The sequence below is a fragment of the Vigna unguiculata genome, chromosome 3, assembly GCF_004118075.2.
Source record: "Vigna unguiculata cultivar IT97K-499-35 chromosome 3, ASM411807v1, whole genome shotgun sequence".
Lineage (NCBI taxonomy): Eukaryota > Viridiplantae > Streptophyta > Magnoliopsida > Fabales > Fabaceae > Vigna > Vigna unguiculata.
Window position 1 is genome coordinate 1,935,533 of NC_040281.1, and position 21,819 is coordinate 1,957,351.

Here is a 21,819-nt window from a genome sequence, read left to right on the forward strand (position 1 = left end):
TACTGAAAATATTAAATTAGATAATTAAGGAATTAAAGTAAATAAAACAAAATTGTCATATTAAATAATAGAAACAAGATGTGCGTCAAAAAGAAAAGAGTAGATGGTGAAAAGGAGTGTGCTGGTCCGTATAAACCATAAAAAAGAGGAGAGGAGAGAAGAGAAACAAAAGAGGGTCGTATTTGTTGCAGTGTTAGTGTTGTCTGCATTAGGTTGGTCTGCAGAGCGTGCACGAGCCTAGCATATGTCACAGAATCTTAGTCCTTCAATTTTCTTTTTTCAAACTCCACTTAAATATCTTTTAACTTCCTATAAAATGCCTTTTTTTCTACTTTTTTATTTTATTTTTCTTTTATATTTCATATATTTTACTAATATAATTCCTCTTTACTTATTCACCAATATATTTGATTTTTTTTACATACACTAAAATGAGAATTCATCATCACATGTGAAACCATATATATAAGATGCCTAATCTATTTAGAACAAAATTTCATTTTTTAAGTTTTAGTAAGTCGTACCTGCTTGGATTGTACAGACTATTTCTTTTAAAGAAAGAAAAAAAAAATAGAAGTCGTTCGTGTTATATATTAATTATATAAATGAAATATGTAAGCTATACATATGGTTTACGACTTTCATGTTATTTTATCATGACACAATACATATAAGTCGTCATGATAAGTAGATGATTAAGGTATATATGTTAGAATTTTTTTTTTCTCTCACATAACTCAAATTCAAGCCGATAAATAATTAGTATTTAAGTTTATTAATCTTTTTTATTTGTCTTTATGTTATGTATTTTGTGTTTATTTTTTGGAAACTTCATAAGTATTATATGTTTTATTTAGTTCAGAATTTTTTTTTCTTGAGTCATTGTAGAAAAATGAAAAATTAGAGAAGGTTTCAAAATTATTTGTCAGGACCATTTTATCCAGAATTCCATCACTTGCTCAACGAGACAGAACAATTGAATTTGAATATTTATGTATTTCTCGCCTAACTTGAGATTAGACTCTTGAAGATTAATACAATTCTTTTCTTACTGGAGTATTATTTAGTTTTTTGTTATATAAATATTTATCGTAGAAAACATAAAAAGATGAAATAAAATACTTTTTATTAAGTAAAATCAGCTTATCTTCTGAAACTCTGAACTATACGAACTTTGAGGTCCATATAGCATTTATAATAAATTAGTAACTTTTAAAAAAGTAAATAAGTAATTTTGAAATTAACAGGATACCTTTAAGGATATCGCTCTGATTAAGTAAAAAGGATGTTATCAAAAATGGTATTGTGAAAATTTGAAGCAGACGTAAATCTTCTCAATATAATGTAGATTTGTTTTGAAAAAGTTATTTGTTAATAAACCATTTTACTTGGAAAAATTAATAAATTTTTAATTTGAATTGATTAAACTAATCACGCCCTTTAAATCAAATATAAATCTCTTATATTAAAGCTAGCGTTGTGTTTGACTTTGTCACAAAGTCGTATAATTTTTTTAGTTATGGAAGCAAAGTATGTAATTGACTACGTAGGTTATATCTATGTGACCTCACTTAATTCGTTTTTCTTTTCAATTTAATCGAACGGTGGACAGTACATATAAAAAAAAAATTTAGATGACATAATTGGAGATGACAGAGGATTTGTTCAGGGCTGACCAGGAATATTATAGCTTTGTGACTATTGGACTTATTGCATGGTCGTTGCTAAAATTTATATCCAAGGCTCAATCTAATAATTTTATTTTTAAGTTACCAAACTATAGTCAAAACCTTTATAAAATTAGTAGATAATCCACTAAAAGAATATAATTTTAATAAATAATATTATAGAAAAAACCCGTATTTTATATTTTTAATCACACATATTAGTCGTTAGTATTTAGTTTTTGTTATTGAATACATTTCAACTGACCACTCATCTTGTAATTTCTTCCATTTTTATCACAAAGTCAAATTCATCGTAACCTAATATTGTAGCAGGTTTATACAAACTATTCTTTATTTTTTTTACATTTTATTCAATTGGTTTACTTTCATTTTTCAATTTTAAGCTAGTACTTGATATTATTTAAGTAATTTAAAATATTCATTGATCAACTTGAACTTAATTATGTTAATTAATATCTTAAAAATTAAAGTTTCATCTTATCTTACATTTTGTTCCTCCTAGGTAACAATGGGAAAAGAATAAAAGAAAGAAAAGAGAATGAGAATCAAATATTTTATGTTTTTCTGAGTATCATTACCAAGAGGAAAAGTTTTTGTTATAGTTACAAAAGACAACTCAAAAAATACAACTGAAGGATCATAATAGTTAATACAAACAATTTAAATAACACTAATAAAAATCAATCATGAATAACTATTAGTAAGTCAATGGACATACATTAATGTGCCTGGTTAAACCTTGAAAAATTCCTTTGGGATAAAAACCTACTGAATGAAAAAGATTACAACACTCTTTATTTTTCAATATATAATATTCATCATATTTTTTTCTCCCTCTCATGTAAACGTACATCATCAAGATGACGAAGTCCACTCTTGTGTATTAATTGCTCAAAAGTTCTCCTTGACAAAGACTTTGTAAATAAATCTTTAATATATCATTCTTTCAATTGAGAAATATATGTACTATTGTCTTCATGTATGATTGTTGATTTCACTTTTCTTGATGATAGACCACAAGTTTGTCGCTCATGTTGAATTATAGACCTTAACAAAACATATTCACGATTTGTCTCATGTAATGCTAAAATTTTTGCACGATTTGATGATGTAGTTATTATGGTTTTTTCACAGACCGTCATGAAATTGTTATGCCACTACATGTGAACAAATATCTCATTTGTGATCGACCATTGGGAGGATCTGATAAAAAACCTGCATTTGCATAATCCATTAGATATGATTTTAAATCATTTGGATAAAATAAGTCCATATTCGTAGTATTCTTAAGGTAACAAAGTATATTATTTATTTCAATTCAATGTCTTCTTGTACATGAAGATTTATATCTTACTTAAGAAAGTTAACAAATATAATAGCAGGTCGAGTATAATTAGATACATTAATGCTCCTATAACAATTGTGAGTTGATAAGAAACAAACATGCGGCCATCTACTTGACACATCAATTAAAACCATGAAATACTTAAATAATCCACATCATAAGTCTATTTGAGTACAAATATCATCCTATATTTGTTTTAAAAAGGAGATTGGCTTATTTCTAATTTTTTTCGGTAATGATCTTATTATCAATTTTTATTTGTGATCATGTACTACATGAAAAATAATTGGACTCAAGAAATTATTGACTCTTAAATGAGTGTCGTCCACATAAGACTTTTAACTATTTTTTACATCATAATAGATTTAAAATGATCTAACTGATCATGTCAAACGAGAAATTTATTTTTATTCATAAACTTTTTACTTATAATGACATGCATTTTAATTACACTAATGTATGTGTAATGCAAATCATAAGAAAAGATCGAATTACTTGCATAGAAACTTGATCATTAATCCAATTACTATTTTGCCCCTTTATCCATGCACTGGACAGTGCATAGAGATTGGACTTTGCATGACTTTTATTGCACTAGATTTCTTTTCCAAGTAAGACCACCACTTACACATTTGGAGGAACAGTTTGTTTTGCATTTTTGCTGGTACTGTAAATAACAATTACATGTTACATGTATTTCTCGATGCCTCATATTGTGGTCATGTCAGTTTCATTCATAACTATGAGAATTTGATATTGTTTAAAGTGATACTATAACCAATTACACTTGGTTGCATAATATCAGATTCTTATATTGTCTTTCGTGCTCTATTTTTCACTTTTAAAATTTTAACATTGTCACCATGACTTAACTTGGGAAATAAATTCTTGCTAACGTAACATGATATGCTTATGATATCTTCACTATTTTTTATTGTGTCAAATCTTTACAAATTTTTTTTATTAATGTTTCAATTAAATAATTTTGTTTTACTATTTTATTATTAAATAGAGCTGTCAATTTATGGTCTGAGAAAAAAAGTCGTTATTGATTTTTTTTTTTTTGCAAATGCAATTTTCTGCATGCACATTAAACTTATTATTAATATATGTAATTTTAATTTATTTTCTATAATATAATATACGTATATGCATATGTATATCTTCTTTAACAAATTACATATTTAAAGTCGTTATTTCTGAATATAGTATTATGTATGTGTGTGTATTGATATAATTTAAAATCGTTATATTCTTTTCTTTCACCAACCTTGATATATATTTTTTCATAAATTTAATTAATTAAGTTTTGGTTCCTGATTTAAGTTAAGTTTTTATTATAATCGGCTATTTAATTTTTTTAATTAGGTAAGGAAATTATCAACTAAAATAACTAAGAAACAACCACGTATCTTAATTACTAAAAGAATAACCAGCATAAATTTAATTGAAAAATAAAATAAAAAAATTAAATATTCGATACACACTAAAACTTTTTCATAAGAACTAAATTAAAAATAATCAAATGTATCATTTAATTAAACCTATTTTTATCTTAATGAAGTAAAATTTATATCATATTAATAATATATGGAGGGTTCCTTCTATAGTATAGAAAAAGTTATTTAAATATGATATCATTTCATATTGACTACTTTTTTAAGTTGGAAAGTTAGACATGTAAGTGTGCATATATTGAAAGAAGAATATTTGACATTTATGATGATCCCACCTTTAAACAAAACTATTTCTAATAAATAATTATTTTTCTCTATAAAAAAAAAAATGGGTAGTTTTCCATGATTTGCACAAGCAAATGTTGGGTTTTATTTGTGAAGTTGGTTTGACATGTTTCCCTAACCTCTCACAAGTCACAAGGGTTACCCTTATGCTCCACACATGGCTATAACAAGATAGGGTTCTCTTCCCCACCCATCATTCTCTTCCACCTTTAAGGTCTACACTTTCTGGGGCCACACATTTTCTCAACTATTCTTCTCCATATTAATTATACACTCATCAATGCAACTTTCATACATATTAATCAAATTTTATTTTTTCCTCAATAATTTTTGTATATAAGAAAATAATATTTACTAGTTAAGCCTTCACCTGGTTGCCTCAAACCTCCTCCTTCCATCATAAACCCATGAATCCATTGTCTTAAGATTTTTGGGTTGATAGTAATATCAATCTCTTATGTAGTTAGGCTCATATCTCATTAGTATTGTATCTCTTAAGTGAAATCCTTTATAAACCTAACATCAAGTCAATCAAATTTTATGTTGAATTAAAATAAATAATTTGAGTAAGTAAGACCCACCATAAATACATTTATGATTGAAACATCATACTATTTAGTGTGAAATAATGAAAGTCAATCAAAACCAATTAAATCAAATATCACATTTGTATTTACAAATCCAATAAATCAAACCAATCAAATTTGATTTTTCACACCTGTCTATTCTCGTATTAAATCATTTATTTATTTTGAGCATATGAAATTTTGATTCATTTAAGATTATTAATCTTATACAGAAATTTTCTAGAAAAAGTATAGAGTTGTAAGACAACAAATAATTATTTGTTTTGAAGATGTCAATACAATCACACGCTAAATCTCATATAATTACGTGAAAAACTAAAAAATGTATTAAGTAACTCTGATATTAAAAATATATATTAGAACTTGGAACTCATTCATCATTATGCTTCAATGTAATCAATAAACCCTAAATCTAGCCAATTTTTTCAATATAAATAATTTGTCTCCCTGTTAATGTTGTTTTTTTTTACCTCATTCAATGTTTTATATACAGATTTTTTTTTGGCTTTGTTCTTAATTAATTAAAAGAAGATTTTCCTTCTTTTTTTTCATGAACATGTGATAAGTTTTATTTGCTTCCCAATTCGTTTGTAGAGGAACGACGCAAAGGGTTGGACTTCCCCAAAATCACTCTACGCAAAGAAATGGGCAGGCTTTTGTTTGGGCTTAACAAAGCCCAATTCCATACCAAAATACGCTTGAAGCAAGCTTAGAACACCAACAAAATATAATAGAAGAAACATGGTTAGAGTAAAAAAAATACAATTAAATTTAAAATACCTAAACTAAATATAAAATCAGTTAATGTAAAGGAATTATAGTAATATTAAATAATTAAAAAAGAAAAGAGAAATATATAAGTAAGAAATAAAATGAAAATAAATATTGTAGATAAAGAAATGGAGATGAAATTATTTTTTAAATTTTTTAAATTTAATATTAATATTTTTATTTAGTATAATAATTTTTGTGTATTATAATAAAAAGTAAAATAAAATATAAACTCTAAAATAAGGATGAGTATTCATAAACATAATCCATTATACAAGTGTTACATTTATACTTTTTTTACATTTGAAGAAATACAATTGATTGTGTTTGTATGACATAATTAATTAGGTTGTAATTATTAAAAGTCTTGCACATGTTTTTTGCATGTCTGTGAGAAAAAAAAAAAAAACAAGATATACTTTTTTTAAACTTTTTTTACTTGGCCATGTTCATTATTATTATTTTCACTTTCTTTATTTGAGTCTTTCAGATAGGCTATTCAATGAAAGTTGTGGAATAAGATAAATCCGAATTGGCATTACACGAAATAAAAATGTTACCAGAAGACAAAATAAAAATTTCACCAAAAAATCCTGTTCTATCAGAAAAAAGTATATTTTTAGCAATTTTTTATTGTTGTATTTTTAAAATTTATATTTTAGTTAGACAATAAAAAATAAATAATTAAGATATGTAATGTTTAAAATAGATTACCACATTTAATAATTGAAATTATGTTGTAGTTAATTTACGGTTGTGATATTGAATAAACAAACGTATTTAAGAACGTCTTAAAAGAAATAGGTTTTCTAATTTGAGGAACAAACTATGCAATAGATTAAAATATTAGTTGACGAAAAATTAATATAAATTTGTAATTAAAAATTTCCAAATTTATGAAATTATAAGAATAGTATATCAAAAGGATCTGGAATAAATGAAAGTTTACTCTTTGATAGAAAGCTTAATACAATGTTTATTTATGAAAGATGTCAGGTTACATCCAAGTTATAAAAAAAAAAAAAATATCTTATTAAAGGACATATATATTATCTAAATATGAAGAATTTGTAACAATATCTATATCCATATATATATATATATATATATATATATATAATTGTATATATTGTAATATGTTATTTAAATAGTATTTTAATATCTAGAGTTTTGTATTTTTATCTTTCTAAAACTTTTTGTATTTAGGATTTTTGAAAAATTAAAATAATACTTTCTATAAGTTTTGTACTGTTTATTTAAAATAGCAAACATTTTTTCTTTGGAAAACTCAAATCTCCCAAGGTAGATATTGTAAGTTTGGTGTTGAATATACATTAATTTGAGATGCTAAAATTTAAGTGTTTTACGAGCTAAACATTTTAGTTTTCTTACCTAATCTAGTAAAGTTAGACTTTTATCTTCTAAAAAAGTTTTAAAATAAGTTTATGGGATACATAAACTTGTAAATAATAACTAATACAATTTTTCTTGAATTTATATACGCACTCAATAATATTAAATTTGTTTTCGGTAAAATATAAAAACTCTAATTTATGTTTGTTATTTATAGGTTAAAAGTAGATTGGTTTAAAAAAATTTGGAGCATTTTTTTCTTCCTCGTTTTTCTCCTTGCATGAAGCTCTCTCTCAACATCGATTATACTTTTTTGTGAGTTAGGGCTTTCATCGATGACCAAAAGTCATGTTTTTTACCATTCTCATGTGCGATTCATTGAAAAATATCTTTTCCTTCAATTATTTTTCTGTGTTGAGGTTAGTTTACTATAATTTTCGCTAGTCTATGCGTGTGACTATTTTTGGGAGAACTCGGTCATAGTTATGCATAAATAACTTCCTTATTTATCTTGAATGTGAGAGTTTTACGATTTCGAGCAACAATGACGATGTTTTCGGAAACAAGAACAATAGGAGGTGACAAAGAGAGGATGTGAGGACTGAGTTGAGGATCTCCAACGAGTGAAGTTTGGAAAGTGATAACAATGACTATAACTTTGAAGTTGTGAAGAAAGACGAAGTGTTTGACGAACTCAATGACTTGGATGAGATGGCCTAGAGAGAGATATGGACTTGAAATAAAAATCATGTTTTTAGGTTTTGGCGTCTCTATAAAATGATCCGAATAATTTTTAAAAAGAAACTCCAAAATTTATGTGTATTATCTCTTCAATATACATAAATATCAACAAACATAAATTTAAGTCTATTATACCTTCAACAAACATAAATTTACATAAAAAAATTATGTCTATTGTAGTTACGTCTCAAGCACAACATGCACCGAAAAATCAACATAACATACGTTTTTTTTTAATTAGTGAATCTATTTTAAAAAGTTAGTGTTAAAGATCACAAATATTAAATGATCATGGGATTAATCATGTATGTCCAATCATGCTGTGATGACATTATAAGAAGGAATTGAGAATAGCCATGAAATTTGAGCTATTGGATGAGAGGTGACATAATGATAGGTGTAGGGAGGAAAAAGGTAATTTGATGGAATAATGTTAAGTGATTTCTAAACAAAGAAAAAATGGTCCTAATTGATATTGCCATGAGAGTGTTACATGTACCTTTCTAATGTCGAAATTGGAAATACAGAATGTCATCAATTCTCATATATAGGATGGGAGTCTTGTACTGTGATGCCATGTAATGTCTCTTACCATACCAACTTTATCTATATTGGAAATGTGCCACTCCGAACACTCCTATGCTATGATGAACTTCAACAACACATCAACCACACTTTCTCACAAATATCTGCTTCAAAATATTCTCTCATATTCTGTCAATCAATTTATAACTATATAAGGTTTCTGCTTGCTTCATTTATGACAACTTGTGACCAGAACATCCTATTCATAATGGGAACAATCCATCTAAAGTTTTAAATGTCATAATAATGTATCACTGTTTTCTATATTTGTTTTCAAAGAAATATTGTTAGAGTGGACCATTCATATATATTCACTAATACACAAACTTATATTATATCTATAATTTAAATACATTATACGCATAAAATATATCACATATCAGACATTCAGAAATAAGTATACAACTTACGTTAACACATTATTGGCAAGATGCACAAATCATTAATAACACTCCTGATGATATGTTGTTGATAAGATGTTGGATTTTAAACACATTTTCAATGTATAGTATAATATATCACTTAGTGCCTTCTACGAAGACTTACTCATATTATGTATATCTCACCAAAAATTAACACTTGATTAATAAAAACACCACTGATAACAAGTGATTTTAGTTTCTTAAGTTAGGATAGTTCATGTTTACAACCTAATTAAACTTACAAACCTTACTCAATTTGTTAAGATTAAATATCTTAATCTAAGTATTTTTATCATCATTTAGAATATATGATATTCATTTTTTCGATTAAATGTGTTTGTAATCCTTAAACTTTGAAATAAAATTAGAATTTGCTAATGTGTGAAACTTTGATACATTTTGGTTCTCAATCATTAAAAATAAATAGATATAATCATTTTAATTCAATTACATTATTTTTTTAACGTATCAAATGCATTTATTAGTTGACATTAAACCGAAAACATATTAAATAATATAAACAACTAAAATGCTAATACGAAACATGTTTAATATGTAAAAAAAAAAATAACCTAAATGGGTTAACAAAAATATATCAATTCATTTTTAAGGTTTAGAACCCAGAATATATTAAAATTTTGTATAAAGATAAATTTCAATCTCACATCACAATTAAAGACTAAAAACATATATCACCTTTATTTTTTTTTGGATAGAGAAATTAAAAAGCATTTAAAATACATGTATTTTTTTGAAGTATTTCAATTAACTAAATTAGAAGAAATTCAAATACCCTAAAAAAAGATAGAATTTGAAATTCTTCTCACTAAACCTCATACTTTTTACTCAATCCCAAAGAGACCCGACAAACATGACAGGCTGGGTTGGCTATATGATCTAAACGAATCAGACCGACCTGACGACACAAACGGGACGAGCAAGCCCAACAACTCAAACGGGTCGAGCGGGCCTGATGACCCAAATGGACTGGGTGACCTGATGACACATACAGGTCGGGCGGGCTTGACAACTCAAACAGGTCTATCAAGTCCTACAACCCACACCGTCCGGACAGGCCGACGACCAAGATGTGACAAGCTGGCCCAACGACCCAGACAGACCAGGCTGGCCCGATGACATAAATGGGTCAGCGACCCGATGACCCAAATTTTATCTCATAAGAAATTTAATTGTTTTTTTCAAACAAAAAATTGAAATGTAAGATATTTTTATTTATTTATCCAAATAAGTTATTTAGTAAATGAAAGGGATTTAATTGCAAGCAATTCAAATACAAAAATTTTAATTTCTGAGTATAGTTAAAATCTCCATCCAAACACAAAATTAAGTTATATAAACAAGTTTTAAAACTATGAAGAAAAAAAAATCATAAACTTGAACTAAAAATATGTATGAACAGTGTTATCCTGACATAACAAGATTCGGAATGATATAGTCAAAGGTGCATGTGAGTAAGATTTCCGAAAATGTTCCAATTTCTGAATTTCATGACCACATAGTGGATCTCTTTTTGAATGGTGTGGGTTCTCCCCTGCTTTACCATAGTGAATAACGCAGAGTTCAGAACTTTGAATAGAACTGAAAACTTTCAAATACAAGTTATTTTATTCAAAAAAAAGTATCGTTTTTAAAGTTTAGGTGTATGTGCCTTTGATGTAATTTTTTTAGTCTAAATTAACTGAAACTTACCTTTGGTATTTAAGAAAAAATGCATACACAGAATGCATGGATTATTGATACAGAGAAGTTGTGTGGTAAGTAATTATTAGACATAAAATTTTACCCTTACATGTTCTTTATCCCTGAATTACTGGAGTACTGTTTGATATGTTCACTAAATTACAAAATGGCACAATAATCGTAAACAGCGACGTGTTCAGCCAAATTTTGTTTTCATCTGGATCGTTCCCGTCAGCAAAGTACTGAAAGCCTAGTACAGCTAAGTTTGTCTTTGATGTTTTGAATACCCAAAAGGTTTCTATAATAACTTGGTAAACATAATCAAGTTTTTCACCATTAATCATACTTAACAGTGGATCATCCCAGATGCTTTCAAACAATAACATGGATAATAGTGAGTAGTGAGAGGACCATGTGGAATGATTTCTAAGTTGCAGAAAAACGACAGTAAAAACAAAGGGGAATTCGAATTGGTACACAAAATAATTGAGGGAAGAGTAAAACGAAACGATGAAAGAGAAAAATGGGTTGCAGAGAACAGCATAGGTAGGTGTTGGGAGAGAAAAAAGAGGAACTTTAATTGAAGTAAGAGCTATGTTTTTATTGGGAGAGCTTCATCAGGGCTACATGCAGAGAAGGAACATGCATTGTTTCTTTTTACACAGCTATCTGGTTTTGGGAGCTGAAAGGTGAAGAGAGAGCTGAGAAAATAGAATGAATGAGAGTGGTTCATCGATTAGCTAGGAGTTAAACTAAGGAGCAAAGGGTAAAACAGTTGCAGAGCACAGAGAGAGTTGATTTGTGGTACAGTTTAGGGAATGCCTTCACGAGACACGAGTGTGTCAGATGTTTTGGGACACTGAGGTATCTTTCTTTTCGAGGATACGTCCCTCCACAAGGTAGCAGGGGACAGATGAAGATAGAGATTTCACTATGGCCCTGTTCTCTTCTCTCAGCCTTTCCCATCTTTTTCTTTTCATTGGATCACTGCACAGTTTTTCCCTTCTCCTTTTCCCACTTGTGAACTGCTTTTGCCTTTCAAGAATTTGATTCTACCAAGGTGGTTACCTCACTCCTTCTGTTTTATACCACCAACATGGTTTCTTTGTCTACTATGTTGTAGTTTTTTCCTCTTTGAATGTAATGTGAACACCAACACCTCAATTGAACTCTCTTTATATTTTATATTCCAGTATTTTAATGTTCTTTGGTTTTGCTCACCATGTTCAGAGACGTTTTTGTCATGTAATGCAGATTTTGACGAGGTGTTTTATTTATTGTGTCTTGAAAAACTGTGTCTGTGTTTGTTTTTTTAGGTAGGTTTCCCACTAGCACTATTATTCAAAGGCCCCAGAAGCATTTCCCTGAGGCAGCCAATGGAGAGAACCATTAGGTGGTTGAAGGGGTTGTTTGGGATAAAGACAGAGAAAGAGCGCAAAGAAAATTCAAATCCTGGGACCAAATGGTGTCACTCAGACAGAGATTCCAGAGGTTTATGTCATAATCCTTCCACCATTCCTCCCAATATTTCACCTGCTGAAGCTGCTTGGCTACAATCCTTCTACTCAGAAACTGAGAAGGAGCAGAACAAGCATGCCATTGCAGTTGCAGTAGCCACTGCAGCGGCGGCTAATGCGGCGGTGGCTGCGGCTCAGGCTGCTGTGGCAGTGGTTAGGTTAACCAGCCATGACAATGGCAGAGACACCGTGTTTGGTGGTGGACAAGAAAAGTTGGCTGTTGTCAAGATTCAAACTGTGTTTAGAGGATACTTGGTAAGTCTATTACATTACATCCTAAAACACTAGTTGGATTCTATTACATATCATTCTTAGAAGTCATAAAGAGAAATACTTTGATCTTGCAATTCTTTGATTTTTCTACCCAGGCAAGGAAAGCATTGAGAGCTTTAAAAGGATTGGTGAAGTTACAAGCACTGGTGAGAGGGTACTTGGTGCGGAAGCAAGCGGCAGCAACCCTGCTCAGCATGCAGGCTCTAATTAGAGCTCAAGCCACTGTGAGATCTAAGAAATCTCGCGGACTCATGACCACAAAGAATGAAGCACACAGGTTTCAAACACAAGCGCGAAAATCCATGGTAGTTTTGTAGGAAATTAATAGATCTTAGATTCCTGTCCACTATCATGAATTGTGATAAACTTATAGTGATTGTTGTCACACTGTTTTTGCAGGAGAGATTTGAAGACATAAAGAGTGAGTACATAGCTCCCATCCACAGCAGAAGGTTATCATCTTCCTTCGATGCCACAATGAATAATGCAAACAACAACAACAGTGTTGATGGGAGTCCCAAAATAGTGGAAGTGGACACTGGCAGGCCAAAGTCAAGGTCTCGCAGGAGCAACACATCAATGTCAGATTTTGGCGATGATCCATCGTTTCAAACACTTTCTTCTTCTCTCCCATTCACTCATTTAGCCATACCAAACCACAGGACTTTTCTGGACTCAGAGTGGGGCTTAACAGGAGAAGAGTGCAGATTTTCAACAGCACAAAGCACCCCACGCTTCACCACCAACTCTTGTAGTTGTGGCTCTCTTGTTGTTGCCCCTATGACACCTAAAAGTGTTTGCAATGAAAACATGTTGTATGGGGAGTACCAGGATTTTCCAAACTACATGGCCAGCACTCAGTCTTTCAAGGCGAAATTGAGGTTCATAGTGCTCCGAAGCAGCGTCCAGATCCTGGTTCAAAGAAGAGACTTACCCTGAATGAGATGATGGAGTCCAGAAGTATTTTAAGCGGGGCTAGAATGCAAAGGTCTTGCTCACAGATTCAGGAAGCAATTAATTTTAAGAATGCTGTGATGAGTAAGCTTCAGAAATCCACAGAATTTGGTAGTCAATTTTCAGGCAGAGGAGGTTGTGATTGGTGAAACTTGTGATAGTCAATTTTCTTTTGTCTTTTCATGTTGTTAGTAGTAGCTGTGTGTTTCTGCACCCCCATGATTGACAATTTGAGAACATACAGTGAATAGAGAACAGGGGAGACAAGACAAAATAGGAGAACAAAGAGAAGTTCCCCCTTGTAATTTGGTCATGGAATTATCCTCATCATAATCAAATGATACAGCAATTAGTTTTCTTCCTCACAGTTCAGTTTTTTTTTTTTTTTTTTTTTACTGATACTATGCATTTATTCTATTTCTCTGTACAGTTTGTTAAATTTGTTAATATTTAGGCAAAATAAAGCCTTAATTTAAGGATCTGAAAGAATGGTGTTAAAACAACAAGACTGTTCTAAAGTTTGAATGGAGTATAAAACATCAAGACACTTAGTTCAAGATTGCATGCTTGTTAAGGTTTTAGGAGAAAATAATTGTTTACTAAAATAATTTATTTCACGAAAAAATACAAAGATTTATAAATAACCTGAAGAAGTCATGACCTGTGAGAAGACCGTGTTAAACTGCAGAATATGCAGTTATTTAATGAGTGCAGAGAGTTCAAACAATTCAATTATTCAAATGGTAACTATAATTAACAGTTAATGATTGAAAATTGTATTTAGTTTATGGAGTGTGAGAAATGTCAGGGAATGCAGGTTTTTGATTATCTCTTCTTTCTGAATTCTGATTCATCACAATCACAGTACTATAATCTGACCTTTTTTATGTCGTTTCTTCAAATCTTTCCCTAATTCTTTTGAATTTTGAACTGTAAGGTAAGTGGTGATTTTTGTTTTTTATTGTCTCTTATGTTGATGCATGTTGCTTCGATAATCCCAAAAATTTCACCCTTCTTACTACCTCAGTTATAAGTAAAATTATCTAATTTTTAATTACTAATTAACAATAATAACATAAATTTGTTTATGCTTTATTTATTTAGCATTCTTGATTTTATAAAATTAAAAAACATTTTTAAATTACCTTATCTATATTTATTAGAAATAATGTTCCATTCTAAACATTAAAAGATATTTTTCAAATAATAACATTGAATTGTTTAAAATTTAGTTAGATTTACATTCATTAAAAGGATTATTATTTTTCCTACATTTGAGTCCAGAGGAAGTTATTTAGTTTCTAGTTACACTTGCTAAATGAAGTATTTAAGTGCAGGTTTATAATTGTATGAACATTGAGCGCTTGTAGGCTTTAGTTAAAGAAATATTAATTGTTGAGATTTCTCAGTTATAGTACATGTCTTAAATTTTATATATTATAATTAGAAACAAGTAATATTAAATATGAGTATTAAATCTGTAAAGTATAACATTTAAGGGAGGAAATTAAATGCTTTCTATCCAAATAATTATGGACATCAGAAATGTTTTGATGAATGCTTTAATTTTAAAATATGTATATATGAAAAATATATAATATAAGTGAAAAATAAAATATATGTATAATATTTAGATATCATACAAAGTAGGTCAAGTAGTCACTTTTGAACTATCATCTAATCACAGAATACTATAAGTAGTAATTTTGTTAACTTTTAGAAATTACTTTCAAAATTATATTACTAATAATATTTTTTTATTAGATGTCATGGTAAATTTTTTAGAAGATACATGTCTAATAATAGGGGTTTGTGTTGTGTTTTAAGGTTTTTGTCTTTTTATGGGCCTCAACATAAACGGGCTATATCTCTACTGTCCTAAGCCCATAATACTAGAACATGCTCTCGTTAAAAGGACCAAACAAATCAAAAAAATGTTATATTGGCCACTGTATGATAAGATATGATAAGGTGTGATAAAATAATTCTTGTATTTTATTTAGTAAGTTGTCTAGAGTAATGATAAAATAAAATTACTTTATTATATTATTTATCTTATCTTATTAGTAAAAATCATTATTGGATCTGTTCAAATTTAAAACATCCAAACGTATTAATCAATCATTTTGTAGAAAAGATTTATACTCATCAAGTTAAAATGTTGGGTTTGTGGGTGTTGTATGAATTAACACAATTTAGGGTTTCTAATCGCAACTAAAACAATACCAATATGATTTCCTTTATTGTATAACTTGTTTTGGGCAGTACAAATATCAGAAGTACAAAAGTATTTTAATATTTAAAAAATTACTACTCTACTAGTTTCACGAATATGTAACTTTGACCTGTATAAAAATTAGTTACACATTTAATCATATAAATTTTGTAAAATTAATAAATTTTGGTCTTTCGTTGATATATCATCTAATTATCAATTATAATTCTCAATGCATCTCTTAAAATTACAAGTCTTTACTAAATTTTACTATTAATATAAGAAATTCATATAAGTAATTGATAGAATTATCACCTATTAATACATAATGGATAAAAATCATTTAAATTTTAAAAAAATGAAGACTAAATATACAATTAATTTTCTATAGAATGTAGAATTGATTTTTTGAAATTACATTGATCAAAGTGGATTTAAGTATTAGAAAAGAAAGAAGAAGACATGTTAGCAGGAATTTCATATTAATAACAATATTAAAGAAATTCATATCAATAATTAAAAAAAATTATTTGAATTTGAATTTTGTTTTTGATAATTTTTTTTATTTCCTCAAATTATATTTTTTTATTAAATTGTATCGTATTTTTTCTTATAATTAATTTTTTAAAAAGTAGTTTTCTAACTTGAAGATAAATTCATTTTAGTTTTCGAAGTTCACATCGTTAACAAATTTGTAAACACAAACAACTAGTAGAATACTTATATATATATATATATATATATATATATATATATATATATATATATATATATATATATATATGTATGTATATATACAAAATTGTATATATTGTAATATGTTATTTAAATAGTATTTTATAGTATCTAGAGTTTTGTATTTTTATCTTTCTAAAACTTTTGTACTGTTTATTTAAAATAGTAAACATTTTTTCTTATAATAGTTTTTATCTTTCTTAAACTACCACAAAAATGTGGTTCTTTCTTATCATCATCCTCCTTTGTTTTTTTTTTTCACTAATGAAATTTGATTTAAGTTATATTTTGAGACTAAATTACAGTAACTTGTGATTAAAAATTACTTTTAATTTTAAGGAGAGCAAAAAAAATCATCATTATAATATGGAGATTAAATGAAGTGATTAAAATATTAATTTCGGAATTAAAAATACTTTAAAATTAAAGGAGCTAAAAATATATTAAAGTCAAGTTTTGAATATTACTTTATTCTTGTTATTTTCTTGCACCATAGCACGAAAGACCAAAATAGAACATGTAAAATATTTTTCTCATCTTTTAGAAAGAGCATGTTTCTTCTTTTTAAAATATTTTAAAATTCATATACATGTTATGTTGATTTTAGTTTTGGCAAATATAGCCTATAGGTACAAGAATAAAAGCATAACTAAATTTTATGACATGTTTTTCTTAAAAAAAAAATGATATTATTCTGAAACATGTATACACGAGAAAAATAAGAGGGATGGAAGTAACGAGAATTCCCCGGGGCCCTACCCACTTTGACTAAAAAGAAAGTTATAGAAGAAATGTGAAGCAGGAAAAAGTGGGAAATGTGAAAGATACTGTGATAGTGTAATAATTTATATATTTATACATAAAAATTTTGTAATGAGATAAATAAAATTGAATCAAAAAGAAAGATTGATCCATTCAGAGCCATCGATGTAGCTAAGGGAAATAAACGGCTTAGCTTCCTCATCAGTGAGCTCCCTTGACCATGATACTCTCCCCGCGTAGCTTGCTCCTGCTCCTGTGCATTTGTACTGTCCATAGAACACAGTCCTAGTGGACCCAAACCAAACCAAACCAAAACCAGACAAAAATCAAATTAACAACACACTCACATGCCCATGCCAATATATATACAAAATAACAACAAAACATAGATCAATTCATAAATATCACTCAACTCAACTATAGCCAAAAAAGTTTATTAGGTGGCTAAGGTGTCACGCTCATTTCAGACTTTATGCACACTGAAGTGCCTTATCTATGTAAGCAAATATAGTTGCGTTGTATGTGGTTTCGGGTTAGGACTCTACCTATGTTTACCTACCATTTTTCTCATAAAAGTGCTACTATTTTCTTATTCTTCATAAAGGTCATGTTTCTAACATTTTGTGCATTGGAAGGGGCATGATTGATGAACCAACACGTAGACTTCCACCACACTTGTGTTCCTGGTGGCACAATACTCTAACTAGGCATACCCAACAATGCTCTTGTTCTGGCATGAGAGAATGGACTCATTCATTATTCTGGTATGTTGTTACCATGATCATAGAGGCTTACTTAGTGCGTTTGCTTGTCACTTAGCACAAAAACATTGAGAATTTCTGGGGCTATTTCTGACTTTGTCTAGTGCGAACTTCTCTGAGGCAAAACGACAAACACTCTGTGGCCCTACTGTTGCGAAAGGTATTCAGAACAGAACCACAGAACATAATCTTTCTAGGCAACACACTACACTTTCCGTTACCGAGAGAGATACCTTTGGTGAAAATACTCTTAACTTGTAATCTAATCAGCTGAACCTATATACCCATTGAGAAAAACACTTTATTTTTACTCTCTCGAGGTAATTTGCATGTGTTTTTATAAAACATTAAAGAAAAGTGAGTTGAAGCAGAAAAAGTTGAGTGATGAAGGAAATGTTTAAAGTACTTACATTTCACGGTTAGGGTCACCCCAGTTATACCATCCTTTGGGAATGATGATGTTGTCCATGTAAGTGTAAGCAAAGACAACGCGAGAAAATGGACCCCAAGCCCTTCCAAGGTAAAGTGCTCCTGAGCCCGTGACCTTACAGTGAACGAACGAGAATCCCGTGTCCTGTAATAAGCTGCTCCTTCCTTGCGCTGTTAGGGCCCCTGTAACTTGTGCTATGGCATGCACGTGACACCCCTGCTAATAAGTCAATAATCATGCTTTCAAAAATCTTACCAAACCAAACCATGCTTCGTTTCAAAACAACGTAAATGGAATGAATAAGACATACAGGTACGTACGCAACAACTTAGATTCCATTTCTCATTAATTTATCGAAAAACCTTGGTTGTGAAATTTTGGAGAGAAAATCTAACCTCAAAGAGAGAGAGAGCGTTTCCAAAGATGAAATCAACAGAGCCTTCGATATAACAATCCTTATAGTAATGCCTACCCAGATGATCATAGAGTGTGTCCTGTGCTCCCAGGAATTTGCAGCCTAGGAATATTGCATTGTCTGCTGAAATTCTTAATGCCACTGCTTGCTTTCCTACTGCTCCTGGTGCTGGAATCGGGGTAGTGTTCTGAAATCCCATTCAACAACGTTTTTCTTGTAGAAACACAGACAGAGCATGATTTGTATTCAAGCAGAGGAATGGAGGTTGTTACTTACTTTGAATGTGATATTCTTGGCTACGAAAAATGGTGAATTCACTGCAAAAGTTGCAGAACCATAGGTTCCCAATGGCTGGCTTTGAGCAGTGTCACCCCACTGAACAATGGTGTTATCCGCTCCAGCTCCTTGTATTGTTATGAAGGATTTCAAAGGAGGAATGTTAACTTTCTCCCTGTGTGATTACAAAATTTAACAAAAAAAGAAAGTGGCAAATAAGAGATTTTCGGTCAAATGCGAATCAAAATTTGTCCAGCAATGAACATAGAAGAAAAAGCTTGCAATTTGTGAAAGAAAGAATAAAATAAAAACAGGACAAGTCTCAGGTCTGAAAGAAAGGACAGTTCATTAGGTGCAATGTCTCCTGTAGTCAAAGACCAATCCTCAGGGCATTTGAATGAAAAGGAAAAGGACACCCAAGTTATTATCACTTCCCTATGTACCAAATAGCACAAAAACAAAAACAACAAATAATAATAATAATAATAATAATATTAATATTATTTTTATTGAACGTGAACAGGACAAACAGCGAACCCCATGTCTCACATGAACAAAGATAAAAAGAGACAGCACATGGCAAAAAGAGTTGAATGTGGCAGAATTGAAGTGGAGTAAGTAGAAATATAATACAAGTACTTACGTGTAAACCCCTGCATGGACCTTAATTACCACTCTCACTACATTGATGAATGGAAGGGAATCAATGGCTGCTTGAATCGACGAAAAACCTCCTTTGCCCGGCTTCTTAGAAACGTGCAAAGTGTGAGAAGGAAAAAGCTTATTCTTTGCTGTCTTAAAGACAGAATGTTTGAGGCCACCCACAAATCGCACCCATTCCATGAACTGTTCTTCTGAAAATTGAACTCTGGTCATATTGGTAGATAAACCATTCCCAGGCCTGGGTCTAATTCCCTTGGTGTGGCATTGTGTTGAACTGGGACTGTGTAGAAGAATGATAACTACTACCAAACCATAGAAAAGGGAATGAAAAATTGACATTCTCAGAGAGAATGTGATGTGAGAAAAAGAATAGTAAGGAGGGGAATGTGGTTGGGAAGTAGAAGTGTTTCACGGTTTATATACAAGTTAATAGTACTTGTTTATAGGTGGCACTGGAAAGTGAAGCTGAATCAGAGAATCAATGACAGAGAGATAGGTCACGGGTGCTTCTACTGACATCTAATGAGAGAGAGGGTGAGATGGGCAATCCAAACCACAGGACAGGTTGCACTTTTTGCCTATAAAAATGTTGTTTCATTTTTTTTTTTTTTAATGTTTGGCCACTTTCACTTTGTTGTAATTGTTGTTGTTTGTTTGGTGCTGCCCGTGAGCCCCTCTCTTTCTGTTTGTGTGTGATCGTGAAATTATTCTTGTTGAGAGATGACGGGTCGTTTCAGATTGTGCTCCAAACAATACCATATTTTGGAAAATATATTTTACTCTGCTAACTCTTGTGGAGCTGCATGCTTATACTACCTACCTACCTTGAATCATCGCCGTTCAGTGGTTGGACCCTCCTATATATATATAATTAAAATGCTTCTTCTTTACTTCAGAATTTTTATTTCGAAACTTGTAATGGTTGAGGTTGGTGAATCAGAGAAGCACCATGCTCTCTCCCAAGGAATAATTGGTAAAAAATAAAGCCACAAAGCAGTGCTGTGGCCTTAAGTTATAGCTTCAATGAGGTGAAAGAACTCACTATGAGCCATAAATAGTCACTACTTTGTGCTTTGGAGGACTATAAATTTTTGTTGGTTTTCTTTTCGGAAGATTCTCAGTTTACGCCATTTTTATAATCCCACTGTCTTCAGTGGCTTCTCTTGCTGGATCATCTTTTGTTCTTTAAAAAAAATGGTTCGCTATTAGCAAATCTTACCCAAACACTACTTACAATGTGTACGAGAAAGCGCGTATACTTCAAATAAAGTGTTGTTATAAAATAGTATAGAGATTTAGAGAATATAAGGGGAAAAACCGTATCGATTTACAACAGTAATTTTGTTCTGCAATAGATGCCAAGAAAGAAAACAAATGTATCAAAAAATGATACTGTTATTGTGAAAAAAGTTAAGCCTACAAACGCTTGAATTTGATCCAAACCTTTATGACAGAAAAAGAAATGAAAGGGTTATTGTCAATTGAAGGCCCCGCCAACTCTAATAAGAGACAACTAAAATGATGTATGAGTTCAATAATTTCAATCAGAGGGTGAATTGCTCTTTATCTGTTCCAGAACCATACCAGACCATCAATCATAATTTTGTCTTCTATAGAAATTTCTCATTAGAATTTAACTAGTTGGTCTGTTTGGGAATCGTCATCTTAATAAAAAAGATTAAGCTGTAAGAAAACTTTTGACCGTAATATTAACTAATCCAAATGTTGAAAATACTTTTTTTTTTTTAAAAAAAGTAACTGCCCTTCAGATTAATCAACTTTGACCGGTGTAAAAAACTTCTAATTTGTATATATAGAACTTTTTTAAGAGAAGATGCAATATCAGTTGACAGAAATTAAGTATTTATTAAACCAGTCATGAT

At 30.0% G+C, this 21,819-nt stretch overlaps 1 protein-coding gene and 1 pseudogene across 2 annotated transcripts; one reads left to right on the forward strand and one right to left on the reverse strand.

Moving 5' to 3' along the window:
* The first annotated feature begins 11,248 nt into the window (after positions 1 to 11,248).
* Positions 11,249 to 14,044, forward strand: LOC114177074 (annotated as a pseudogene).
* Positions 14,045 to 17,363: 3,319 nt separating this feature from the next.
* On the reverse strand, positions 17,364 to 20,494 carry LOC114176760 (probable pectinesterase 53). 2 transcript variants are annotated; one of them, XM_028061903.1, is made up of 5 exons: positions 19,917 to 20,494; positions 19,274 to 19,448; positions 18,978 to 19,184; positions 18,563 to 18,801; positions 17,364 to 17,676 (listed from the first exon to the last, which is right to left on the reverse strand). In XM_028061903.1, exons 1-5 carry the CDS (start codon positions 20,273 to 20,275, stop codon positions 17,523 to 17,525), a joined length of 1,134 nt encoding a protein of 377 aa, XP_027917704.1. In that variant the 5' UTR covers positions 20,276 to 20,494; the 3' UTR covers positions 17,364 to 17,522. The 2 variants fall into 2 exon arrangements, with proteins under 2 accessions (XP_027917704.1, XP_027917705.1); XM_028061904.1 differs by having other exon boundaries at positions 18,563 to 18,798; positions 19,917 to 20,487.
* Between the last annotated feature and the right edge of the window lie 1,325 nt (positions 20,495 to 21,819).

Coding starts and splice junctions, on each gene's coding strand:
- LOC114176760 (XM_028061903.1), bottom strand. CDS start 20,275: ATGTCAATTTTTCATTCCCTTTTCTATGGTTTGGTAGTAGTTATCATT. Junction 19,449..19,916: donor GTCCATGCAGGGGTTTACAC/GTAAGTACTTGT, acceptor GTAATCACACAG/GGAGAAAGTTAACATTCCTC. Junction 18,802..18,977: donor ACGCTCTCTCTCTCTTTGAG/GTTAGATTTTCT, acceptor TTGACTTATTAG/CAGGGGTGTCACGTGCATGC.